General features: G+C 50.4%; 1 protein-coding gene across 1 annotated transcript in view; it reads left to right on the forward strand.

The window, feature by feature from the left end:
- The first annotated feature begins 3,738 nt into the window (after positions 1-3,738).
- The window catches only part of CIMIP2A (ciliary microtubule inner protein 2A), a 35,933-nt gene continuing 15,256 nt past the window's right edge, over positions 3,739-24,415 (forward strand). Inside the window, exons 1-5 of the mRNA XM_075015849.1 lie at positions 3,739-3,794; positions 9,824-10,038; positions 11,922-12,313; positions 17,055-17,172; positions 18,756-18,850. Coding sequence (XP_074871950.1) covers positions 3,739-3,794; positions 9,824-10,038; positions 11,922-12,313; positions 17,055-17,172; positions 18,756-18,850 — 876 coding nt within the window. The remainder of the gene's footprint in view (positions 3,795-9,823; positions 10,039-11,921; positions 12,314-17,054; positions 17,173-18,755; positions 18,851-24,415) is intronic.

Genomic DNA, 24,415 nt, shown 5'->3' on the forward strand with positions numbered 1-24,415 from the left:
CACATCTCTTATGGGCATGAGGAGATATGAGTCTAGCCCATGGCAGAATCTGAGCTGGAGGTACAGGGCTGGAGAGCTAGAATCCAGGTCAGCACGATGAAGGGCCTGAGCGCGCCAGCAATGCTGGGGAGCGCCTGGCTGGGTTACTCATCCCACATGGGGGAAATACCTGAACAGCAGCCCAGGATGGAGGGTCTCAGCCCAGAGAAGAAAGAAGACAGAGTAGCTGGGAGCCTGGTTAAGGAGACCCCATGAGTGATACCATGATGCCTGAGACACAAGGAAACTGTAAGAAAGTACAAACAAGAGTTGGAGGAAGCCCACATTTCCCGGGGGAAATCCATCTGGTCTGAGTAGAGCAGGAATTGGCCCAGCTACAGGTGGAAGCCAAACAGCCGAGGGACCACAGCTTGGTTTTGTAGGAATCACTGACCCAGAGTGAGAAGCCTCTGAGGGACAGCATGAGCCCATAGAGACCCAGGCAGAGCTCTGGGGCACCAGGGTGCTATTAAATACCCAGGTGCCTACGTTTCCATTATCTTGGAGGGGTGTTCCAGTCAAATGAGTTGCTCCCCCGCCCCACCAGAAAGCCCAAGTGGCCTGTCTGTGCATCAGCTACCTGTTCCCAGGCACCAGGGAGAACAATCAATTCTCCCTGCCACCCCAGGGTAGCTGTGGCAAGTGCGTAGGCAGAGTCGTACAGCCAGCTAGTAACATTACAGCAAAATTCCCTCATTCAGCATGACGACCACAGCAGCAACAACTAGAGGGGTGGAGGGAACGTTAGAGACAGACAGACAGACAGCCAACACTGCCTTAGCTACGACAGATCAGGAAAGGGCTCTTGGAGTTATAGTGGATAGTTCTCTGAAGACATCCACGCAGTGTGCAGCGGCAGTTAGTAAGGCAAATAGGATGTTAGGAATTATTAAAAAAGGGATCGATAATAAGACAAAAGATATCATACTTCCCCTACATAAAACTATGGTACACCCACATCTTGAGTACTGCGTGCAGATGTGGTCTCCTCACCTCAAAAAAGAGATATTGGCATTAGAAAAGGTTCAGAAAAGGGCGACTAAGATGATTAGGGGCTTGGAACGGGTCCCATATGGGGAGAGGCTAGAGAGACTGGGACTTTTCAGTTTGGAAAAGAGGCGATTGAGGGGCGATATGATAGAGGTATATAAAATCATGAATGGTGTGGAGAAAGTGAATATAGAAAAATTATTTACCTTTTCCCATAATACAAGAACTAGGGGACACCAAATGAAATTGATGGGTAGTAGGTTCAAAACTAATAAAAGGAAATTTTTCTTCACACAGCGCACAGTCAACCTGTGGAACTCCTTGCCGGAGGAGGCTGTGAAGGCCAGGACTCTATTAGGGTTTAAAAAAGAGCTTGATAAATTTTTGCAGGTTAGGTCCATAAATGGCTATTAGCCAGGGATAAAGTATGGTGCCCTAGCCTTCAGAACAAGGGCAAGAGATGGATGGCAGGAGATAAATCACTTGATCGTTGTCTTCTGTTCTCCTTCTCTGGGGCACCTGGCATTGGCCACCGTCGGCAGATGGGATGCTGGGCTGGATGGACCTTTGGTCTGACCCAGTATGGCCATTCTTATGTTCTTATGTTATGTTCTTATGGTTGTCATTGGCAGCTTATGAGGAAGTTCTGGCTCTGACAGGGTGGATCTGAGTCTTCACAAAACTGCCCACGAAGTCCAAGCAAAGCCAGGTGACGAACAGGACTGACTGGGTAGAGCAGGCTGTCCATGTCAAGCCCTGTCTCCTGACTGGAACAGCCTGCACTGCTGTCCTGAGCTAACAAGGGTCTTGGCAGCTTGGTGGGCCTCTGGCAGGGCTCAGGAACTGGGTCTCCAAAAGCCGTGCCTATCCACCTGGCTGTGGCTGCTCGGGGACACTTAAAAGGGTAGCTTCCAGGCTCGTGGAGTCCACAGCAGTGGCACTTAACTGAATGGCCAGCGAAGCAATTTTCCCAGCCCACAAAGCACTGGAACCACCTGTGAAGCATGGCTCTGCTTTGTATGTTTGTAACACAGCACTAAGCTTCAACAGCATGGGACACAACAAACCGCTGGGGCAATTCAGCCTCATGCACAAGGTGGCTCTCTGGTGTGCAGCACCAGCATGCCTTAGATATGCTTGAAAAGCTTTCCTCTTAGGACTCAGATTGCGTGTTAGTGATGCTTGGCGGGGTGTGTGTGTGTGTGTGTGAATGACTCGTTTAAACTCGTTAGCTAACGTGATCTGAAGCACCGTTTAGCATGCTGTATAGACACAGTTTCACAAGGATGGTCTAGATGGTGCTTGTCCCTGCCCTGAGTGCAGGGACTGGACTTGCTGACCTCTCAGGGTTCCTTCCAGTTCTGTGATTCAAATGTTACAATCATGTTACCTGGGTATTTAATAATACAGTAAGCCCTCGAGATATACGCAACCAAGGTGTGTGTGTCTCAGGTTAACATGACTGCTGCCACGACAGGAGTGAGAAACTGCTTCTATCGGGGTGGCAGCCAAGAGTCAGGCTGCCATCCCTGACAGTAGCAGTTTCCTGGTCCCTGGAGTAGCTGGGAGCTGGGAACCAGGTGGCAGCCTGGCTCCCAGCTCCTCTCCTCTTATAGAGCTGGGAAGCTGACTAAAGCAGCAGCCCTGGTCAGTTTCCTGGTTCCAAGGAGTGAAGGGAAGTGGGGAGCCAGGCTGCTCCTGGTTCCCAGCTCCCTTCTACTGGCTGGAGCCAGGAAACTGACCAAGACTGCTGCCCTGCTCAGTTTTCCCAGCTCTGCAAGCAGAGGGGAGCCAGGAGCTAGGCTGTTGCCTGGTTCCCAGCTCCCCTCTGCTTGCAGGACCCAGGAAACTGGCCAGCTCATGCCTACTCAATTTCCTGGATCCCGTAAGTGGCAGGGCACTGGGAACCAAGCAGCAGTCTGTTTTCCGGCTCCTCTCGACTTGCGCGAAAATTTGAGTTACGCAGGCACTGCAGGAATACAACCCCTGCATAACTTGAGGATTTACTGCCTAGGTGAAAGCTATATGACATAGGCTACTACACAACCTGCTAATACAGGTTTAAACTCTCTAGTCTGACACCCTCGGGACCTGACTGGCACCAAACAAGAGAATTTGCCAGATGACAGGTGGTCAGTATTGTCTAGCAGCATTACCAACACCCCCACTGCTTCCTTGGCTCTTAGAAGACATATAGGGTTAAATTCCAGCTAACTAACAGCCCAGAACACTGAGAGCCAGGACTGGTGGCTGGAAACAAGCTTCATGAGACCATAGGCAATTTGGCCACACCCATGATGAGTGGTTTTCCAGCTAACTAAAATCATGCTGGATTGTGGATGTTGCCTGATGACAGCATGCTGGACTAGAGAGGGTCAAGCTGTACAAGGTGTTAAACTGTGTCAGCAGATGTGTTCAAGGGCCTTTCCACATGTAGCTCAAACCAAAGAAAAGCACTTTTATTCATCATCATCATAGACCCTAGGACCACCTCTGAATTTGTCCAGTTGTCTGTGTAGTTGATCCAGAAAATTGAGACGTACAGGCCTCCGTTTGGTTTGAAGTGTAATGAGTGCATTAAATTTTCTGGTACTGCTGCTGGCTAGTGGCAGCTTCACAATGGTTGCCATGGCAGCTGTGTTTAACTTCACCCTGTAGCTGCAGTTGTCTCTTACAAGTTGGAGACCAAAGTACAGATGCCGAGCAACAATGACAGACCCCCAGAAATCCAGCCTCTTCACCCCTGATCCTCACTACATCCCAGGGTGAGTTCTGACTCTCACACCGAGAATTTATCACTTATTCTAGTTGAGAAAGGAACTCGATGTTACCGCGGGAAACGGGAAGGATTGTTTACATTGATTGTGATGTTTTTCCTAATATGATTAAATTCTTTATTTAAAAGTGCATTGACCAAGAAGGCATGGGAACAGTAGTAGAGTAGAACCCCGCGATACGCACACTCATATTGCACGGATCTTGGGTTAATGTAACTCTGAGTGGTGAGGCACTGGCACCTGGCTCTGGGCTGCCCACCTCCCAGGGGAGCCAGGAAACTGACCCAGGCAGCAGCGCTGATCATATTCTGACTCCCACACAGAGAGAGCCTGACTCTGGTTTGCCCACCACTGACAGGAACAGGGAAACTGGTCAGTTTCCTGGCTCCCTGAGTTACACGAAATTTGACTTACATGATGGCTACGTCTACACTAGCCCCAAACTTCAAAATGGCCACACAAATGGCCATTTTGAAGTTTACTAATGAAGCGCTGAAATGCATATTCAGCGCTTCATTAGCACGCGGGCGGCCGCGGCACTTCGAAATTGACGCGCCTCGCCGCCGCGCGTCTCGCCCCAAGAGCTGATGGGAATAAGGGGACTTCGAAGTGTGTGGGATCCTTTCGAAAAGGAGCCCCGTGGGGACGAGCCGCACGGCGGCGAGGCGCGTCAATTTCGAAGTGCTGCGGCCGCCCGCGTGCTAATGAAGCGCTGAATATGCATTTCAGCGCTTCATTAGTAAACTTCGAAATGGCCATTTGTGTGGCCATTTCGAAGTTTGGGGCTAGTGTAGACACAGCCATGGGGTTGCACAAGAAAGCAACCTGCACATGTCAGGGGTCTACTGTATATAATGTAATTAAAGGTGGTATATGCATAAGGGGACCGAACTATGGTCTGGCATTTCTTAACTTGTGAGTGCATGACTTTGCAACTTTAACAGTCTTTTCACATAGCTTTAGTGTGTGCAGTACGCATGCGTGTTTGCCTGGATATTGCGGGAGGGAGGAGAGATACCCTTGTATCCCAAAATAGCAACTGCCATGTGGACATCGCTTCACTGACCACCATCAAACCTATGCATCTGGGGATGCCAGGATCCAGTATGTCATTAACCACATACTTAAAGACTACGTCATAATGAATACACACCAGAGACTGGAATTAAAATAGCACAAGCAACTGGAATGCTGATGTTTCCTAATGTTTGAAGATTTGACTTTGCAGTCTAAATAATGTTCTTTTAAACATCACTTTTTGTGTAGCTATAGGATAGGAATTTTCTTGGATTTTGTTTGTTAATACAGATGTCCTTCAATGGTGTATTGTGGTTTAACTTTCAGGCCTTAGTTTATTTGCTGTAGTTCAGTTCAGTTTAATATTTATTTTTAATACTTTATAGAAGCCAAGGCCACAGGTACGTACTAACTGTGATCAAGTCACCTTTAACCTTCTCTTTGTGAAGATAAATGGATTGAGCTCCGTGAGTCATTCACTACAAGACATGTTTACAGATCTTTTAATGGGCCTTAGAGACATAGTATTACTTGAGGCAAAAGAACAAACAAACCATATAGTCTAACGTTGGCTCTGAACAAAAGCACCAACACAAAAACGGTTTTGTTCATGGTCCAGTGACCTGAACCATAGTAACACGGATATCTGAAATACCAGCTGCCCTGTGAATAATTTGCTTGCTACTTGGTTACAATTTCATTTATTGCACCAAACTTTGGTTCTAGTTGTTGTGACCTTGGGTTGTTCAGAGCAATGTGCTATATTCTGTTCATATACCACCTATCTTTATATTCAGCGTCCTTAACTCTTCGCTGACCCATGTACATTACTATACATGTAGTCAAACTTTTCCTTTGAAACACAAATCAATTATCCATGTGTATTTTATAGGGTCTTACTGGAGTATTTTTATTTCCCTTCTTATAGCAGAAGGGCAGAAATTGTTTAAAGCTAAAAAGCAAATTATCTTCATTCTTAGACCCACAAGTGAACACTGAAGATTTGGAGATTGTCAAATATTCAGTTTTCTCACATGGTGAATAGTGACAGAGAGAGAGCCACGTTAGTCTGTATTCTATCCAAACAAAAAAGCAGTTGAGTAGCACTTTAAACACTAACAAAATAATTTATAAGGGGATGAGCTTTTGTGGGACAGACCCATCTGAAGAAGACTGGTTAGTCTTTAAAGTGCTACCTGACTGCTTTTTAATTTTCTCACAGGGTGAGAGCACAAACCCAAAGTGTGGCGTCACGCTGTTCAAAGTGGGCTGTGACCACAAGTGCCCATTCCAGGGCAGACGTGCCAAACTGTGTCATGTTCTCAAATTAGAGTTGACCAACCCAGTCACAAATGTCAGCTCCTGGGTCACTGTATCAGCTTTACCACTGAGTCACAGGCACTCCCCTTGCCATCTAGGCAAGCTGGAGATCACAATACAGGGTCACACCAAATTCACCAGATTGCTTCCGGTTCTGGGAAAAGAGTCACTTACCCCGGATCAGCTGGAACCTGAGGTCTTACAGGAAAGACTGCAGCCTACCCTTTCATAGATGTTTCAAGACTGATTAGCTAGGAAAAAGAAATGAGCTTTTACAGCTAAAGCTGCAAACACAGACCTGCAAGAGAGGTCACACTGTGGTTTCAAAAGGGACAGAGTTAGTAATCCATCAGACGTGAATGGGTCTTCAGGGCTAGCCTCTGCCAATCAGCTGGGGAGGGTCACTGTGCTTATGCTTAGGAATCTTTGCTGCTCAGAGTCCAAACTCCATAAAAGAAATTCAGTTTCCCCTTGTCATAGGGTGACCATCCATCTGGCTTTGGGTGGGACAGCCCTGTATTAGGGGCGCCACGAAGGCCTACACATTTATTTTGCCAAAGGGGATAATTTGCCCAGTATTCCACCTTTTCCCAGAGCACAGGGGGCTGCCACTTGGTTCTGGCTTTTCACAGCTGGGGGAACCAGGAGCCAGACCAGCACGGCTGCCACTTGTTCCTGGCTCCCCCTGGCTGGGGGAAACTGGGAGCTTCATTGGTGGGGGGCAGCCCTGCTCCCAGCACCCCAAATCATGGACAGTCAAGAGCTGCAGCTTTCCTCCGCAGCGAGGGAGCACCACCCCCCCAGCAGGGTGGCAGCCCTCACAGGACAGGCACAGCCTGACTCCAATGTAAGGTGACCATCTGGCCCATTTTGGCCAGGACAGTGTTATTCTCCCGTGTCCCTTATTTGGCCAGGGAGACAGGTCACCCTACCTTGTCAGGAACTTTTATTCCTCCCTCACCAGAGTCCAGACCTGATGGGATAAGTTTATGTGTAGGTTCCTCCTTCCTGGAGGGAGTCAGGAATGGGATCAACAAGTTTCTGTCTTTTAATGCTACACCATATGTCTGTTGCCTTCAGTGTCTTGTATGCAGGGTAAGCACCTTACCTCAATCATTTTCCTCTCTCGATGGACCAGTTACACAGTTACAAAGGTGCACAATGCAAACACTCATATGACTGTGTACCAGGGGCTATGGACGCTGTCAGTGAACCGACATATGCAGCATCCTACAAGCATTTCCTAAAGTCTAAAGGCGAAATACATTCTTATCAACTTCACACCTATTATCATGATGCTAACACCGGAAAACAAGACCTGTTTCCAGCCAGGTGTTTGTATGTGTTAGCCAGGGCCTGTGCCCTTGGCACCTGGCCTGCCAGCGTGTCACTGACAGAAGTTTCGCATTTCATTATAAAACTAGCTTATGATGTCTGAGGCATTGCCAAAATCAAACTGCCGTAACTCAGCCGGTTTCTCATGCCCATCACTTGCGGAGATTCACATTCACACTGCTACACACACACACACACACACGCTGCGGACAAACTGCCTTACGTGCCTCTGCAGTCTCATTGGCAAACACACACACACTTGCATGCTGAACCAGGCGAGCACTTTCGCAGCCTGTGGGCACACCTTAAGAGCCCGTCCATGCCAAGTGGCAGAGGTGATGTGTGGCAGGGTCATGTTGGGGGTCAAGAGTCCCCCTTCCTCCCCAGTTACATGATGTCACCGGGTTTGTCTCTGCAACACAGCTGAGCCAGTAAGTCAGGAGCTGCACCAGCCAGGGAGAGGCAGGGCTTTAACGCTGCTGGGAGGAACAGCTGCGAGCTCCTCAGAGGAACTTCTGCTTTCCAGGAGCGGCAGCCGTGGAGGGAGGCACGACTCAGCTGTTCTGAGGCTCTGCCCATAGCAGCAGGCAAGGGCTACTTCTGCTCACTGGTCTGTAAATACCCTTCAGGTCTGACACATATCCCACTACCTCATTCCTGGCCTGGCAGTTATCTGCCAAGAGTTATCTGCACGAGGAACGGAAGGTGGGGGTTCCGAGAGTTACGCACTCCTGCTGGAAATACGCTCCAAAGATATGTCTGGGGGCCCAGCTGTTCCATGGGGTGGTGCTAGCCAACCAGAGGCTGATTTCCCACTCTGCATGTGCCTGCAACGTAACCTGAGCATGGGGATACCAAAGCCAACAGGCATCTGCGGTCACCAAGTGGCTGAGGAAACATCCTGGCATCAGGACACTGCAGCATGCCCCAGGCTGACCCCAAGGGAGGACCTCAGGGGTCCGTTTAGCTCTTGAGACAAAGATGATGAACTCTGGGGAATCTGAAAAGCAGACAGGCACCTTTTTTCCTCTTCACTGAGCAGACAAAGAGGTTGGTGCTCTTTGCTCCTGTGAATGGCTAGCTTGCCTGGCTGGCATTTGATAAGTGCCAGGAGGGGGAACCTCCTTCAGGCCAGGCTTGGGGTTAGCCAATGCTCCCACTAATCCTTGTCAGCCATGTGCAGACTTTTTCCATCCCTGCTGGGGGAGTGTGCCACCAACAGCAACCAAATCTGAGCTGTGGGCAGGTGCTAAGCAGCAGGGCAGCGTTCGGATCTCTCCTGAGCCCTGGGGGCTTCTAAGGTGATATGTGGACTCTAGAGAGTTATTTTATCTGTATAAATGTTCTGTTTCTGTTATCACTGTTTAGTACCACTTAAATCTCTGTTATTACACTAATACCTCAGTGGTGATGTACGGCAGAACAAGGAGCAATGGTCTGAAGTTACAGAGGGGGAGGGGGAGGTTGGATATTAGGAAAAACTATTTCACCAGGCGGGCGGTGAAACACTGGAATGCGTTGCCTAGAGAGGTGGTGGAATCTCCATCCCTAGAGGTTTTTAAGTCCTGGCTTGTCAAGGTCCTGGCTGGGATGATTTAGATGGGGTTGATTCTGCTTGAAGCAGGGGGGCTGGACTCAATCACTTCCTGAGGTCCCTTCCAGCCCTAGGATTCTATGATTCTACAAATTCCGGCTAGATTCTGAATCCAGCTCCGTGTTGCACTGAAGTGCAGGATGCATCACAGAATCACAGGGCTGGAAGGGACCTCAGCTGAGTCAACAGGCTGGTTCGTGTTCTGCCTCTGGAGCCAGCAGGCTTGGTAGTTCTGTGGGCAGCCAGTGACAGGGGCAGGAACATTATTGCAGAGGGTTCCGGGACTGAAGTACGCCCAGGCTTATCTGCATAGCAAAGCAAGGAGCAGTAAAGACCTAAAATGCTTGTTGGGCTGCTGGCTAACAGACTGAAACACTGAGGAGCTGACACCCAGTTCAGTAGCTGTAAATTTTGCTCTTGCTGCAACAGAATAAAAAGGTGACTTGGCGTTCTGAACTCCCCGAGAAAGCATATTGCACACCCCCTTACACACTTTCTAGCTGCACGTTTGTGCTTGGCACATAGCAACACACTTGCATGTGCCCACTCACAGCGCTACACAGCTTCATTAGCCAGTCACACACACACGTGCTGCTTGTTCAAACCCTAACAGCCCGGCATTGCACACGCCCTCAGACACATGCGAACATCACAACGCTGCCAATTACTCTGCTTCCGTGCTGAGGCACTGAAACTTTCAAGCCTTTGTCGCTACCAAACCAAAAAACACCCAGCTGTGATTCCTCCTCAGCTATGAGGGGTTCTACCCTCAGCTCCGCTACCAGATTGGAGAAACCTACGGCAAAACCACCTCTCGCCTGCTGACAGACCCCCGGGTTCAGAAGAGCCCTTGCTCTGTGCTGGCCCCTCTGGTAAAGCCGAGGTTCGTAGAGGACTTCAGTGATACAAAACACCCTTCACACCAGAAACTCGATCAACACTACAGTTACCTTCCTGGCTACACTGGTGAGTGAAATGCAGTGCTTTGTGCTAAGCATGACCATGAGGGGAGCTTCGCCCGCTGACCTCTGAGGTTTCCTCTGGGGCCTGGGTTTGTGTGTGTGATATTTAGATCTGTGGGACGTGTTTTCATGGGACAATAAGAGCTGCACAGTTAGTTTCCTGGGGGTCTTATTGCAGCTGCTGGGTGGTGTTGGGGGTTACATGTGCAGGAGAGGGCTGCTGGGGAGCAGGAGTGGGGCCTAGGTGGGACGATCAGGCTGAGGGCAGGGGGCTCTGGATGGGAGGGGTGCAGGAGTGGTCTGAGTGATGGCAGTGCTTACCTGGTGAAGCTCCCCGCCACTGCCTCCCCACTGCTCTGATTGGCTGTCATGTGGCCAATCAGCACGGGGGAGGAAAGCCTCCAACAGCACTGCACTGCCGTTCTCCCAGCTGGGGGACGGGGACCAGTGGTGGTGTGCGGAGCCTGAAGCCACTTTCTGCCCCGAGGGCAGAGCCATGGACCACATCCAGCCCAGCTTGCCTGACTCAGGCCTGTAAGGCTTGGGGCTCCACACTCCCCATCCTGCAGCGGGTTGGATACTGGGGAGCAGAGCCCTGAGTCTTGGGGGGCTGCAGGCCGTGGGTTCCACACCCCTGGTCTAGAATATGCCTCAGAAATGGCCATCTGTGGGTAATGGCTGCTAGGAGATCTGCTTGTGTCTCTGCAGCAGTGCTTTAGCAACCAGCACCCGTAGGTGCTGCCCAGTGGTGGAGGCAGCTCTCAGTAGGTCTGTTTTCTGGGCACTGGGATCTCCCCAGTGCATGCAGGGCTCAGGGACAGACCTTCCCCTGCAGAAACGGGCACTGTCTCCTTCCCCAGATTATGTCCATATGCACATTCATGGGTAGGGCCCTACCAAATTCACAGTCTATTTTGGTCATTTCACAGCCGTGGCATTTTTAAAATCACCCATTTGCTGATTACAGATGTATTTAAATCTGAAATTCTGCGGTGGTGCAATTCTAAGGGTCCCAGCCCAAAAAGTGCTTGGGGAGGGCACTGCAGTACTGCTATTCTTACTTCTGTGCTGCTGCTACTGGTGGTGCTGCTGCCTTCAGAGCTGGGCAGCTGGAGACCAGTGGCTGCTGGCTGGGAACCCAGTTTTGAAGGCAGAGCTACCACCAGCAGCAATATAGAAGTGAGGATAGCATGGTATGGTATTGCCACCCTTATTTCTGGGCTGCTGCCTGCAGAGCTGTGCCTTGAGTCAACAGCCATGACCAGGGCCACTAATGGGGGGGCATCCACAGGTGCTCTGGGACCCTGCAATTTAAAAGGGTCTGGGGGTCCCAATTGCTGTCTCCACTACTGCAGCAGCAGCCAGTGTCCAGAGCCCTTTAAATTGCTCCAGAGCCCTGCGTAGCATCAGCTGGGCAATGAGGGAGGGCTTCTGCCCAGGGCCCTACCCCTTCTGGGGGCCCACAGCCAGGGCCCCTCCTGCCTGCCCAGGTCCTGGTGAATTCCACTGGCTGCCTTGGTGGCCCTGGTCACTACCCTCCAGCCAACCAACTCTAAAGGCAACAGTGCAGAAGTGCAACAGTGCCTTGCCACCGTCACTCCTGTGCTGCTACTCCTGGTGGGGCACTGCCTTCAGAGCTGGGCACCGGGCCAACAGCCACTGCTCTCCGGCCACCCAGCTCTGAAGGCTGCACAGACATAAGAATAGCCTTGTGACCCTCCTGCAACTCCCTTTTGGCCCCCAATCTGAGAAACCCTGGTCACCCTCTGGCAGCTGTGTGGTTGGTATGGTAACACACATGCAATGCTCGATGTCACAGTCCATGGGGAGCTTTTCATGGCCACAAGGTGGTAGGGACCCATCCAAGCACCTTCTTCTGCTTCACAGGGTTCAGGCCCTACCAACATGCCCAGTTTGCAGCAGACCAAACCGCACCGGCCCCTGAAGTAAGACCACCACTGCTAATGCTACTGCCAGCAAAGGAACAACCACCCCGGGTGGACACAGACCCACGTGATGCTACGCAGCTACGTGAGCAGAGAAAATATGTCCCCTGCCACCCTGGCATTAGATTGGCATGTGGGCATGGATGGAAAAGTTCATCCACCCCTCCTGGCAAGCAACTGGCATCTGAGCTGGAGGAGAGGACAGCTCCCTGCCATCCTGACATTGCACTGGCATGTGGGCAGCAAAAGACTCATGGACCCTGCCACCCTGACATTGCACTGTCTTGTGGCCAGGGCTGGAAGAGCTCTCCCTGCCGCCGCGGAACCACACAGGTAGGTGGGCATGGATGGGCGAGAGCAGGGAGTTGCTTTTCTCTGTTACACTGGCTCTTCACAGGGCGAGAGCTGGGTCTAGCTGGCTGTGTGCAGGATGGAGAAGGCCTTCATTCCAGTCCAACGCTCTCCAGGCCTGGGTACACATGAGGGTTTGGGGAGTTCCATGTCACATCTACAGCACTCAGGTGGGCAGACAATGGTGGAAATGCTCTGACCAGGCATGTGGACACAAAGGGTGTTCTTGCTACTGTCCTTACATGGCTCGGGCATGTGAGAGCTGCAGCTGAACAGGGATGGGACGTAATGAAGTCACGCTGCCCCAGTGCAAATACCACAGGGACACATGCGTATGGGTCAGATCTCCATTCTTCTGGCACTCCCGGGCAGGGAGGGAGGGACACTGGAAAGGTAGTGCCCAGGTGTGTGGGCAAACAGGAGAATTTGATGCCTCTCTGTGACTACACACGTCAGAGATTCATAGTTCTGAATGCTGGAAAGCACCCTGATGATCAGCTGGTTTGACCACCTGCATGCCACAGGCCGCAGAAGCTACACAGGCCAGGGATTCCTGCCCTCAGCCCAACAACCTCTGGGTGAGCCAGAGCAGCCCTTTGAGAGAAATACCCAGTCTTGATTCAAACATTCTCATTAATGGAGAATCCACCATGAACTCTCACTGGTTAAACGTGCCCCTTATGTCTCTCCTGTATAAGTGCATACACCCTGTTAGGAGGTGGTTGGAATAACAGAGACTAGCTGGGACAATTCACATAACTGGAGCATGTACATGTAAGGTTATAAACTGTTCAGGAAGGACAGACAGGGGAGAAAAGGAGGAGGAGTTGTGCTGTATGTGAGAGAGCAGTGTCATAGCTCAGAGCTCCAGTATAAGGAGGGAGAAAAGCCAGTTGAGTGTCTTTGGGTTAAGCTTAGAGTCAGAAGCAACAGAGGTGATGTTGGTGTTGGTGACTGCTATAGACTATCAGATCAGGTAGATGAGGTAGATGAGGATTTCTTCGGGCAGCTAAATGAAGCTTCCAAATCACATGCCCTGGTTCTCGTGGGAGACTTTAATCATCCGGACATTTGTTGGGAGACCAATGCAGCAGCACACAGACAATCCAGGAAGTTTTTGGAGAATGTTGGAGATAACTTCCTGGTACAAGTGCTGAAGGAACTGACCAGGGGCCACGCACAGCTTGACCTGCTGCTGACAAACAGGGAAGAAGTAGTAGGAGAAATAGAAGTGGGTGGCAACCTGGGCTGCAGAGATCATGGGGTGGTAGATTTCAGGATCCGGACAAAAGGAAGAAGGGTGAGCAGTAAAATACAGACCCTTGATTTCAAAACAGCAGACTTTGATTCCCTGAAAGAACTGATGAGCAGGATCCCTTGGGAAACGAAGATGAAGGGGAAAAGAGTTCAAGAGAACTGGCAGTAATTTAAAGAAGCCTTACTGAAGGCACAGGAACAAACCATCCCACTGCATAGTAAGAAATGCAAATATGGTAGGCAACCAGCTTGGCTTACAAGGGAAAACCTTGCTCAGCTTAAACTCAAAAAGGATGCATATAAGAAAGGAAAACATGGACAGTTAACTAAGGAGGAGTATAAACATATGGCTGGAGAATGCCAGGGAGTAATCAGGAAAGTGAAAGTACAATTGGAACTGCAGCTGGCAAGGGATGTGAAGAGTAACAAGAAGGGTTTCTCCAGGCATGTTAACAATAAATGGGTTATCAGAGCAGGTGTGGGGCCGTTACTGGATGAGAGAGGTAACCTTTAGATACTGGCATAGACAGTACTCTTATTCAGTCTGCACATGATACCAAGCTAGGAGGGGTTGCAAATGCTTTGGAGGATAGGGTCAAAATTCAAAATGATCTGCACAAACTGAAGAAATGGTCTGAAGTAAACAGGATGAAGTTTAATAAAGTCAAATGCAAAGTGCTCCACTTAGGAAGGAACAATCAGTTTCGCACATACAGAACAGGAAGTGACTGTCTAGGAAGGAGTATGGCAGAAAGGGATCTAGGGGTTATGGTGGATCACAAACTAAATATGAGACAACAGTGTGATGCTGTTGCAAAAAAAGCAAACATGATTCTGGGATGCATTAACTGGTGTGTTGTGAACACGACATGCAAAGTCATTCTTCCGCTCTACTCTGTGCTGGTTAGGCCCCAGCTGGAGTATTGTGTCCAGTTCTGGGGGCCGCAGTTCAAAAAAGATGTGGAGAAACTAAAGAGGGTCCAGAAAAGAGCGACAAGAATGATTAAAGGTCTAGAGAATGTGACCTATGAAAAAAGGTTGAAAGAACTGGGCTTGTTTAGTTTGGAAAAGAGAAGATTGAGGGGAGACATGATGGCAGTTTTCAGGTATGTAATAGGGAGTCATAAGGAGGAAGGAGAGAACTTGTTCTTCTTGGCCTCTGAGGATAGAACAAGAGGCAATGGACTTAAACTGCAGCAAGGGAGGTTTAGGTTGGACATTAGGAAAAAGTTCCTAATTGTCAGGGTGGTCAAACACTGGAATAAATTGCCAAGGGAGGTTGTGAAATTTCCATCTCTAGAGATATTTAAGAGCAGGTTAGATAGATGTCTATCAGGGATGGTCTAGACAGTACTTGGTCCTGCCATGAGGGCACAGGGCTGGACACGATGACCTCTCTATGTTCTTTCCAGTCCTAGCATTCTATGATTCCATGATTCTATGATTCTAATGACAGATGATGTAGGAAAACCTGAAGTACTCAATGCTTTTTTTGCCTCAGTCTTCACAGACAAAGTCAACTCCCACACAACACCCCTAGACAATGCAGTATGGGAAGGTGGAGGGCAGCCATCTGTAGGGGAGGAACAAGTTCTGAGCTATCTAGAAAAACTAGATGTGCACAAATCCATGGGTTTGGATTTAATGCACCCAAGGGTAGTGAGGGAATTGGCAGATGTCATTGCTGAACCTTAGGCCATTATCTTTGAAGACTCTTGGAGATCGGGAGAGATCTCAGATGACTGGAAAAAGGCAAACATTGTGCCCATCTTTAAAAAAGGAAAGAAGGACAATGCAGGGAACTATAGACTGGTCAGCCTTACCTCAATCCCTGGAAATGGAGGGGATCCTCAAGGAATCCATTTTGGAGCACTTGGAAGAGGGGAAAGTGATCAAAAGTCACCAACATGGATTCACCAGGGCCAAGTCCTGTCTGACCAATCTGTTTAGCTTCTATGACAAGGTGACAGGTTCTGTAGACATGGAGAAGTCAGTGCATGTGATATAACTTGACTTCAGCAAAGCTTTTGATGTAGTCTCCCACAACATTCTTGCCCATAAGTTAAGGAAATATGGATTGGATCTTTGGACTATAAGATGGATAGAAAGCTGGCTCGATGGTCAGGCCCAGCAGGTAGCGGTCAATGGCTCAATATCTGGATGGTGGTCAGTTTCAATCTAAGTGCCACAAGGCTCGGTTCTGGGGCTGGTGTTCTTCAACATCTTTATTAGTTACCTGGATGAGGGACTGGATTGCACCCTCAACAAGTTTTCAGATGACACAAAACTAGGGGGAGAGGTAGATACGTTGGAGGGTAGAGAGAGAATCCAGAGTGACCTGGCTAAATTGGAAGACTGGGCCAAAAGAAATTGGAAGAGGTTCAACAAAGAGAAGTGCTGAGTCCTGCACTTGAGACAGAAGAGTCCCCAGCATGGTTACAGGCTGGGGACCGGTTGGCTAAGTAGCCGTGTAGCAGAAAAGGACCTGGGGATTACAGTGGATGAGAAGCTGGATATTAGTCAACAGTGTGTCCTTGTAGCCAAGAAGGCTAACGGCATACTAGGTGCATTAGGAGGAGCATTGTGAGCAGATCCAGAGAAGTGGTTGTTCCCCTCTATTTGGCACTGGTGAAGCCACATCTGGAATATTGTGTCCAGTTTTGCCCCCCACCCTCTCCCGGTATAGAAAGCATGTGGGTTCATTGGAGCAGGTTCAGTGGAGGGCAACAAAAATTATTAGGGGGCTGGAGCACACAATCTATGAGGAGAGGCTGAGAGATTTGGGCTTATTTAGTTTGCAGAAGAGAAGACTGAGGGGCGATTTGATAGCAGTCTTCAGCTTTCTGAAAGGGGGCTCTAAAGAGGATGGAGCAAGATTGTTCTCGATGGTGACAGTTGACAGAATAAGGAGCAATGGTCTGAAGTTACAGAGGAGGAGGTGTAGGCTGGATATTAGGAAAAACTATTTCCCCAGGAGGGTGGTGAAGCACTGGAATGCGTTACTGAGAGATGTGGTAGACTCTCCATCCCTAGAGGTTTTTAAGTCCCTGCTTGACATAGTCCTGGCTGGGATGGTTTAAATGGGGTTGATCCTACTTTAGGTGGGGGGACTGGATTAGATGACCTCCTGAGGTCCCTTCCAGCCCTAGAGTTCTATGATTCTATGATCCTGCATCCCTGACCCTGGTTCTGAGCACCAGTTTATAAAACAGATTTTCAAAAGCTTTGGGCAGTTAATAGCTCCCATTTTCTCAGTTGAGCTCTAAAAAATAGCCCTGGCTTGTCAGTGGACCTGCCACATTAGCAACTCCACACGTGAATCTTTGATTAGTCCAAATGCTAACATACAGCAAAGGCATGAAAAGGGGGCAGCAGATGACGTCCATTGGCTCTGGCAATGTCAGGAGCAGAAGAGACCCCAGAAAGGAAGGTGATATCATTGGCCCTTTTTTTGCTTTGGTTTTAGCCAGCCAGGATTGAGGGAGTGCCTTTGCCGGCAGCGACTGAGACAGTAGATGTGAGCAGATACAATCAGCTCCCAAAGCTGGATGTCCCAAACCTCATCCAACGGAAAGCCATTTCAGGTAGGCAAGAGCAAGGCCACATCCAGGGTCAGCCCACGCAGCTACTCTGCCATTTCACTGCAGCCTGGCCTTTCTCCTCATGCTCTTTTCCCTCTGAAAATCTTCGAGAGGTCTGCCAGTGGCTTCCACTCCATGTGTGTTTTATTACCCACATTTTACAGATAGCGTAACCAAGTCACAGTGGCAGGGTGAGTGGTGCAAGGTCAGCTGGGTAAACAGACCTGTCAAACACTGGTTTGTCTCAGCACCTCCTCATCAGCCGAGCATTGATTATAATCCAAATTCCATTCCCCCTGTCAGGAAGGCCCAGATACAAGAAGTTACTGGGGTGCCTATCTGTCTCTTCAGGTACCTACATTCAACATTAGGTGCCAATGCATTCTCAAACCAACTGCTTACAGATGGTGGGCCCTGCACAAAACCAGCTCAGCCCAGACACCAGCCCGGAGCTAAGGAGCTACTCTGAGCCCAAGCCCTGGTAGCCATGATGTGGGATGCCCAGATTGCCCCATCTCACCTAGGAGAGGGGCCGTAGCTGGTTCGCTGTGCATACCTAAGACCTAGAAACCAGCACAAAAGACAGTCCCCTAGACCAGGCATTTATCTTTGTGCCTTTCCAGGTAGATAGGGAATTCCCCTGGGAAACAGGGACCCAACTTCAAATCCCTGAACTGTTTCCCATATCCCTGGTGAGTCCCATAGCTAGTGGGTCTCCTGGGGTAGGCTTTTTTGAATTTCTCTTGTAGTATTGGTGTATGAGCAATTAAAGATTTTCTTCCCTTCATAGCCTTTGGTTCTTTGACTAATTTTACTCTGAGTGCTTATATCTCCTCTCTTGTCACCCTTCCCTTTCGTTATTAGTGTAACAGCCTCCTAACTACTCCAGACAGCCTGTCTCAGAGATGACAGGTCACCTTCTGCCGAGGTGGGTGGAAGCCATCCAAACTATACAACCCCTCACTGAAGCTTGACCAATCTTCCACAAACCCAAAATACAACTCACAAAAGCTTGTGCCATAATAAAATGATTAGTCTTTCAGGTGTCCCTGGAACTCATTGTTTTTGCTGAACCAGACTAACAGCAACCTGTGAAACCAATATTCTGTAATGTTCATGTTCTCAAAGTGAGAGCACCTAGTCTTCAAATTACCTGAACAATAAACTAAATACTAACACAGACAAATTCAATTCTACATGTTGCATTTTGGAAAATAAATCCATTGCATGAAGTACCATCATGCCAAGGTCCTCGCAAGAGTTGAAGAAGGGGTTGCATCTATATACATTCCACCAACATTAGCAGGGATGAAGTCATTCAGTCACAGCATAGATCACTGTCCCTTCAGCTACAGGAGTAGCTTGTATCAGTGCTACCTTTCTATCCTCAATGTGGACAAGGCCACAAAGGGGAGTGGGCCACTTGCTTTGCCAAAGGGCTCAAGAACTGTTTATAAGCCAGCAGCAGAATGTTGGCCAGCACAATTCTTGGGCCTTTATTCCTTCGTCAGGGAAGATACAGCTAATTCTCCCAAATGGTCCTGCAATGGGTACTGATGTGCTCTCTTTCTTACTCTCCCCCAAAGGTTACACTGGATTCATACCACGCTTCACCTGGATTATGGGTGTTAACTACCTCACGGGAGTTAAAGACGCCATGAATGAATTTGACAGAAATCAGGTAGATTATAGCGACGTGCATTATTTCAGCAAGCTGATTTAGGCCCTGACCCATCCCTCACTGGGAGTCTTTCCTTTGACCATAACAGGAGCTAGAGGTGGGCTCTTGCATATTCAGGATAACACACTCCTAGATGCGAAGCTGAAAAAATGCCATTTGCTGAAACTGATTAGAATGCATGGGAAAGCTGTTCCACTGATCAACTAAGCAGTGCCTGCTAGAGACAAGGTGAGTCAGATAATAGCTTTTATTGAACCAACTTCTGTACGTGGGATAGACAAGCTTCCGCGCTACACAGAGCTCTTCCTGAGATCTGTACAGATCGAAAAAAGAACGTGGTCTGATAAGCGATATTATCTCACTCACTTTGTCTCTCGGATTCCTGGGACTGACATGGCTACACCAACATAGAATTACAACAAGGCTATACAGGTGCTAGAATGTATACAGTAAATCCTGATCACTTGGTCTTTTCCTTTTTTTCCACAGTAACTTGAGTAAATGTAGTGCCTTGCATGTTGAATGGTAACAGAGAGGGAGCCGTAGCTTGAGTAACTACAGCAACTCCACATAAGACCCAGGCTCTGCGGTTCCCACAGCACTCACGCAGACCAGGCCTATCTTGGGAATTTAGGCTGGTATAACTAAGTTGTTAAGAAGTGTCAAAAATCCACCCCCTAGTGATGCAATTATACCAAAGTAATGGCTGGAGGTGGGGGGCTAGCTCAGTGGCTGCTAAACCCAGGGTTGACAGTTCAATCCATTTATGAATCTGGGGCAAATTGATTAAAAAAAAAAATCTGTCAGGGTGATAGATTCTGCTGTGAGCACAGGGGAGTAGGCTCAATGACCTCTCAAGGTCCCTTCTAGCTCTATGAGATAGGCCTGTAGACACTGGTATCTTGATGGGAGGGCTTCTCCAGTCAACATAACCCCTATTTCTCGGGGAGGTGCAGCACCTACCTGGATGGGAGAAGCCTTCCAATCGGCTGTGCTTTGAGTGTAGAGGAGACCTTCCCTTTGTTCTAAGGCAGACCTTCCCTGAATTCGTGAGTTTGGCTTGAAGGAAAACACAGTAAATTTTAAAACTTAAGAGTTTATCTTTCGACTTGAACTCTCACAATTTTCTTACCCTACCAAAAGACTGAAGAGAGATTCCTGGTTGTCATTTTTAATCACTTATTCTTTATCATGAAAAAGGAATAATTTCAGTGTTATCAGCTCCTGTGATGTTATTAAATCCCTAGCACCTGGAATTGAGTGATTACATAATTATATTGGCTTGTATTTAAAGCCTTCATGGCTGCAGAGAAAAGCTTGAAAATGTGACCCAAATGCTTCTAAATGTTCAAAAACCAGAAGGAAAATTAAGAGAATTCCTTTTCATTCAAGCTGTCATGCTTGTGGGAGAACCCACTCAATTTTTGAACGTTTGTGGTTAGCAACCCTGTCATTTATTCTCCCATATGGTATTTCCTGGGCACCATCTTCTCCTTGTATCAGCTCCCTGGGAAATCTGCCCCCTCATTATGTACCAACTTCTCCAATTAACATCATCCCAGTGTAAGTTGCATTATTAAATTAATTAGAGATACACATTTCCTAGAATAGGAAAAGACCTCACCTAGTCCAGTTGCCTGCCCTCTTGGCAGGACTAAGCACCCTTCGAGGCATCTATTTGCTTCAATCCCCCAAATAGCCTCCTAAGGGATTGAGCTCACAACCCCAGCTTTAGCAGGGCAATGCTCAAACCACTGAGCTATCCCTCCCCCTGGTTGGCATGCTTATTCTTGTTACCCACACACCTCCTAGGTGTAGGCCAGTGTCATGATGGCACCTAGACTCCTTTCAGAACTTAAAAACAGATCTCCTCTACAGCCTTAGCTGAGAGCCCCCTGCCTTTCAACTCAAAACGTAGATGCTCCTGCACTAAGCTCTAGAGGTCTCAGGGGCAATTACATTATTATGAATTATTGTTATTGTTACAGTAGTGCCTAGCAGCACCATGTAATGTCCTACCTTCTGCGTTCAGGCCGCTGACCGAGCAGTGGGGTACATGGAGGGCAGTTGCCTCAGGGCCTGGTAGTTCAAAAGGGCCTGGGACGTCAGTTGCCACAGCTGCTGTAGCCTATTGATGGGAGGCTTAAGGAGCATGACCGATGCAGCTTCTCTAAGAGTGAGTTAAGCAGCAGTTCAGTCACTGGCTGTGTGTCTACACCACAGCGAGCTGTCAACAGAAGTTAGTTGACACATGTCCTGACAGAGCCTCTGTCAACAGAATGCGTCCACACCTAATGGAGGCTCCCCCATTGACAGAAAGCGCCCACACACCCCGACCCTTCTGTTGACAGAGTGGGCCGCAGTGACCCAGAAGGCAGGGTCACATAGACACCAAGTCCTTCCCAGGGCAACAGCCCAGCTCTCCCTTAAACGGCACCCCTTGGGCCAAGTTCCCTGTGCATGCCAAGGCTTAAATACCGCTTGGAGGGACAGCAAAGCTAGCACAGGGCTCCCAGGCTTCCTGTGAGAGAGATCCACCTTTCCAGTGAGTCATGCTGCCAGAGCAGCCTCCAGGCTTGCCCTGGCTACACACACGGCTGCTGCAGCTTCTGCCGCATGTCATGCGGCCATTCTTCTCCTCCTCCTACAGAGGGAGGAGCCTGACACCTCCCACGAGGAGGATGCCCTCCTCATTGCTGCATGGAGTTGCTGGCGCCCATGGCTCATCAGGCATGTCTGGCGTTACACCACCAGCTCAGACTGGTGGGACTGGCTGGTGATGGGCGAGCGGGTCAATGAGCAGCGGCACCAGAATTTCTGCATGCGGAATGACACCTTTCCGGAGCTATGCACCTGGCTCACCCTGACCACTGCAGGGAGGACACCCACCTCCAGCTCACCATCTCCTTGGAGAAGAGGGTTGCCATTGCCCTCTGGAAGCAGACTGCCCCGACAGCTACTGATCCATCAGGAACCAGTTTGATGCGGGGGAGTCCATCATCAGTGCCATCCTCATGAAGGTAAGGCACTCCTAGGCTGCAGGGCCTGCCCAGGGGAGGGAGGTATCCTGGTGTGAGGTGGGGAAAGGGAAAGCGGGGAAGCCCCGTCCCTAGGGGACCATGCCATGCTGCCTGCACACATCTCTGCTGCACAGGGGATGGACTTCTGGGAGGTGTCCTGAAGGGCTCAGGAATGGGGCCCAGGGGAATGGGGAACACCCAGGGCCAAAGGCCCAACCACCTCAGTCCCTCACCTGCATATCCTGCCTTCTCTCCACATAGGTCGTGAGGGGCATCAATTCCTTTCTGCTGCAGAGGCTCATCAGCCTGGACAATATTGATGCTGCTGTGGTTGATTTCGATACTCTGGGTTTCCCCAACTGTTTCTTGGCCATCAACGGACCCCAGTGTGGAACAGTTTGTCAACAGGAAGGGATACCACTCCATCGTGATGCAGCCCAATTGACCACCACAGATACTTCGTAGATGTGTAGATTGGGTGGGCCAGCCAGGCACATGATGCAAAGGTGTTCTGCAACTCCAACCTCTTCTGAGAGATGGAGGCAGGCACCATCATACCCTGCAGGGGGCTGGCCATCGAGGATGTGACCCTGCCTCTGTGTATGGTGGGGGACACCACCTACCCCCTTCATGCTCTGGCTCATGCGGCCCTATACCGGATGCCTAGACCCCTGAAAGGAACTCTTTGGTGTGCACCTCAGCTGGGCCTGCATGCACATGGAGCATGACTTCAGCTCTCTGAAGGTTCGTTTTTGGTGTTTAATGACGTGCCTGGACATGGGGGGAGCGCAATGTACCCTGAGCAGTGGGGGCATGCTGCACCATCCACAACCTTCGGGAGGGAAAGGGAGAGTCCTTGCTCTTGGCAGGGGGCCTGCCCATTGGCTGTGCCTATGATGAGCCAGGTACAGCCCCCATCCGCCAGGCCCACTGAGATGGGCTGCAGATCCAGGAGGCCCTGAAGGAACAATTTTCCCAGGGACCACAATAAGCCTCCCCCCCTCACTCCGTAGCACCCCCTGAGGGGGTTTCAGGCCAGCAGCCCCACCCTGTCCCCACCTGGACCCCTCACTTTGCCCACCCATCCCTCTACAAACACCCTCCCCCAATAAAAAGGGACACAGGGATTGTGAACAAATAAACAGTAGTTTTTTAACTGCTGAACTTGTGCACCGAAAACTGTGAACGTGAACTATTTATAAAGTGCAGTGGGGCCAAACTTTGTACAATGTGGTTGGGCCTTGGGACAGGGGTGGCAGACCTCAGTCTAGGATGGTGGTGTGTGGGCCATGACCTCATAGGGGAGTGGGACCACCAGCATCCCTGCCACAGGATTCCCTCCAGCTGTGGGTTCGGGTCCCTGTCAGGGCTGGGTTGGGGCTGGTGGCATGGGGAGGGGCCATGGCAGGGTCAGACTCTGCTGTGGGAGCCTGGAGGGCAGGGGGTTCAGCTGAGGACAGCATCCATCAGGTGAGGTGAGGTCCATGACAGCTGGGGGGAGGTCTGGTGGGGAAAGGGCAGGGGAAGCAGGGGCTGGGGGGGCAGTGGGGGGATCTGGGCAGCAGCGTGAGGGGGGCAGCAGGGCGAGCAGGCACAGCAGGGGAGGGGGCAGTGGGCGGAGCTGAGATAGTGGGCATAGGTGGCTGGGTCAGCTGGTCCCTCCAGCTGGCAGTGGCAGTGTCTAGGTGGGACATCAGCTGGTCCCATGCCTGTGCCTGGCACTCCCAGTCCCCTGCGCCTTGTCAGCCTGCAGCTGCTGCTCCATTGTGTTGACAACCTACCTGAGGTCCCCCAACCCTCCACGCCTTGGCAATGGGCCCACTGCCCAGAGGGCTGCCCATGCCACCACAGAGCTGCACTGCATCCCAGCACCAGTGGGCCTGTGGGTGCATCCAGCTCCGCCCCCTCCCAGGGGCTGGCTGACCCAGGAGGAGCAGTGGGGCTGGCCTGGCCCTCCAACCGTCCATCTGGAAGGGACACAAGGAGGAGACATGGTGAGTCCTTCCCTCCACATGGCCCGCAGGCCCCTCCCATCCTGCCCCTCTGCACACATGCAGCTCTAGGTGCCATCCGCAGGTGCTGCCTGAGTCTTGCAGGCATGGAAGGTCGCAGTCCCCAGTGGTGCGTCTGGGGTTGAGCCCCTGCCCACGTGGCTGTCCCACCCCCAGCCATGTCGGGATAGGCAGGCCTGGCCCTGCTGGCCTCCAGCGAGGCTGGCAGCAGGCTCGTGCCTCTGCCCTACAGCTGCATTGTCGGACAGGGTGGCACCTTGCCTACATGTGCAGGTTCTGGGTTCACAAGCTGGCATTCCAGTCGAGCCAGCCCAGTGGGGATCACAGCATGCCCCACCCATGCCCACCCCCCAGGCCCTGGGGTGTGTGCCCTGTGGGGTACTCACCAGCAGATAGCTTGAAAAAGTCCAGCAAGGCCCCGGAGGGGCCCAACTCCAGGCTGATGATGAATGTCCCCTTGTTGGTCAGGGATGTGGTGTCACCCTCATCACTGGACTGCTACTCCCCCACGTGGGACTCTGGCTCTGATGGGG

This window comes from Carettochelys insculpta, chromosome 21, assembly GCF_033958435.1.
Source record: "Carettochelys insculpta isolate YL-2023 chromosome 21, ASM3395843v1, whole genome shotgun sequence".
Lineage (NCBI taxonomy): Eukaryota > Metazoa > Chordata > Testudines > Carettochelyidae > Carettochelys > Carettochelys insculpta.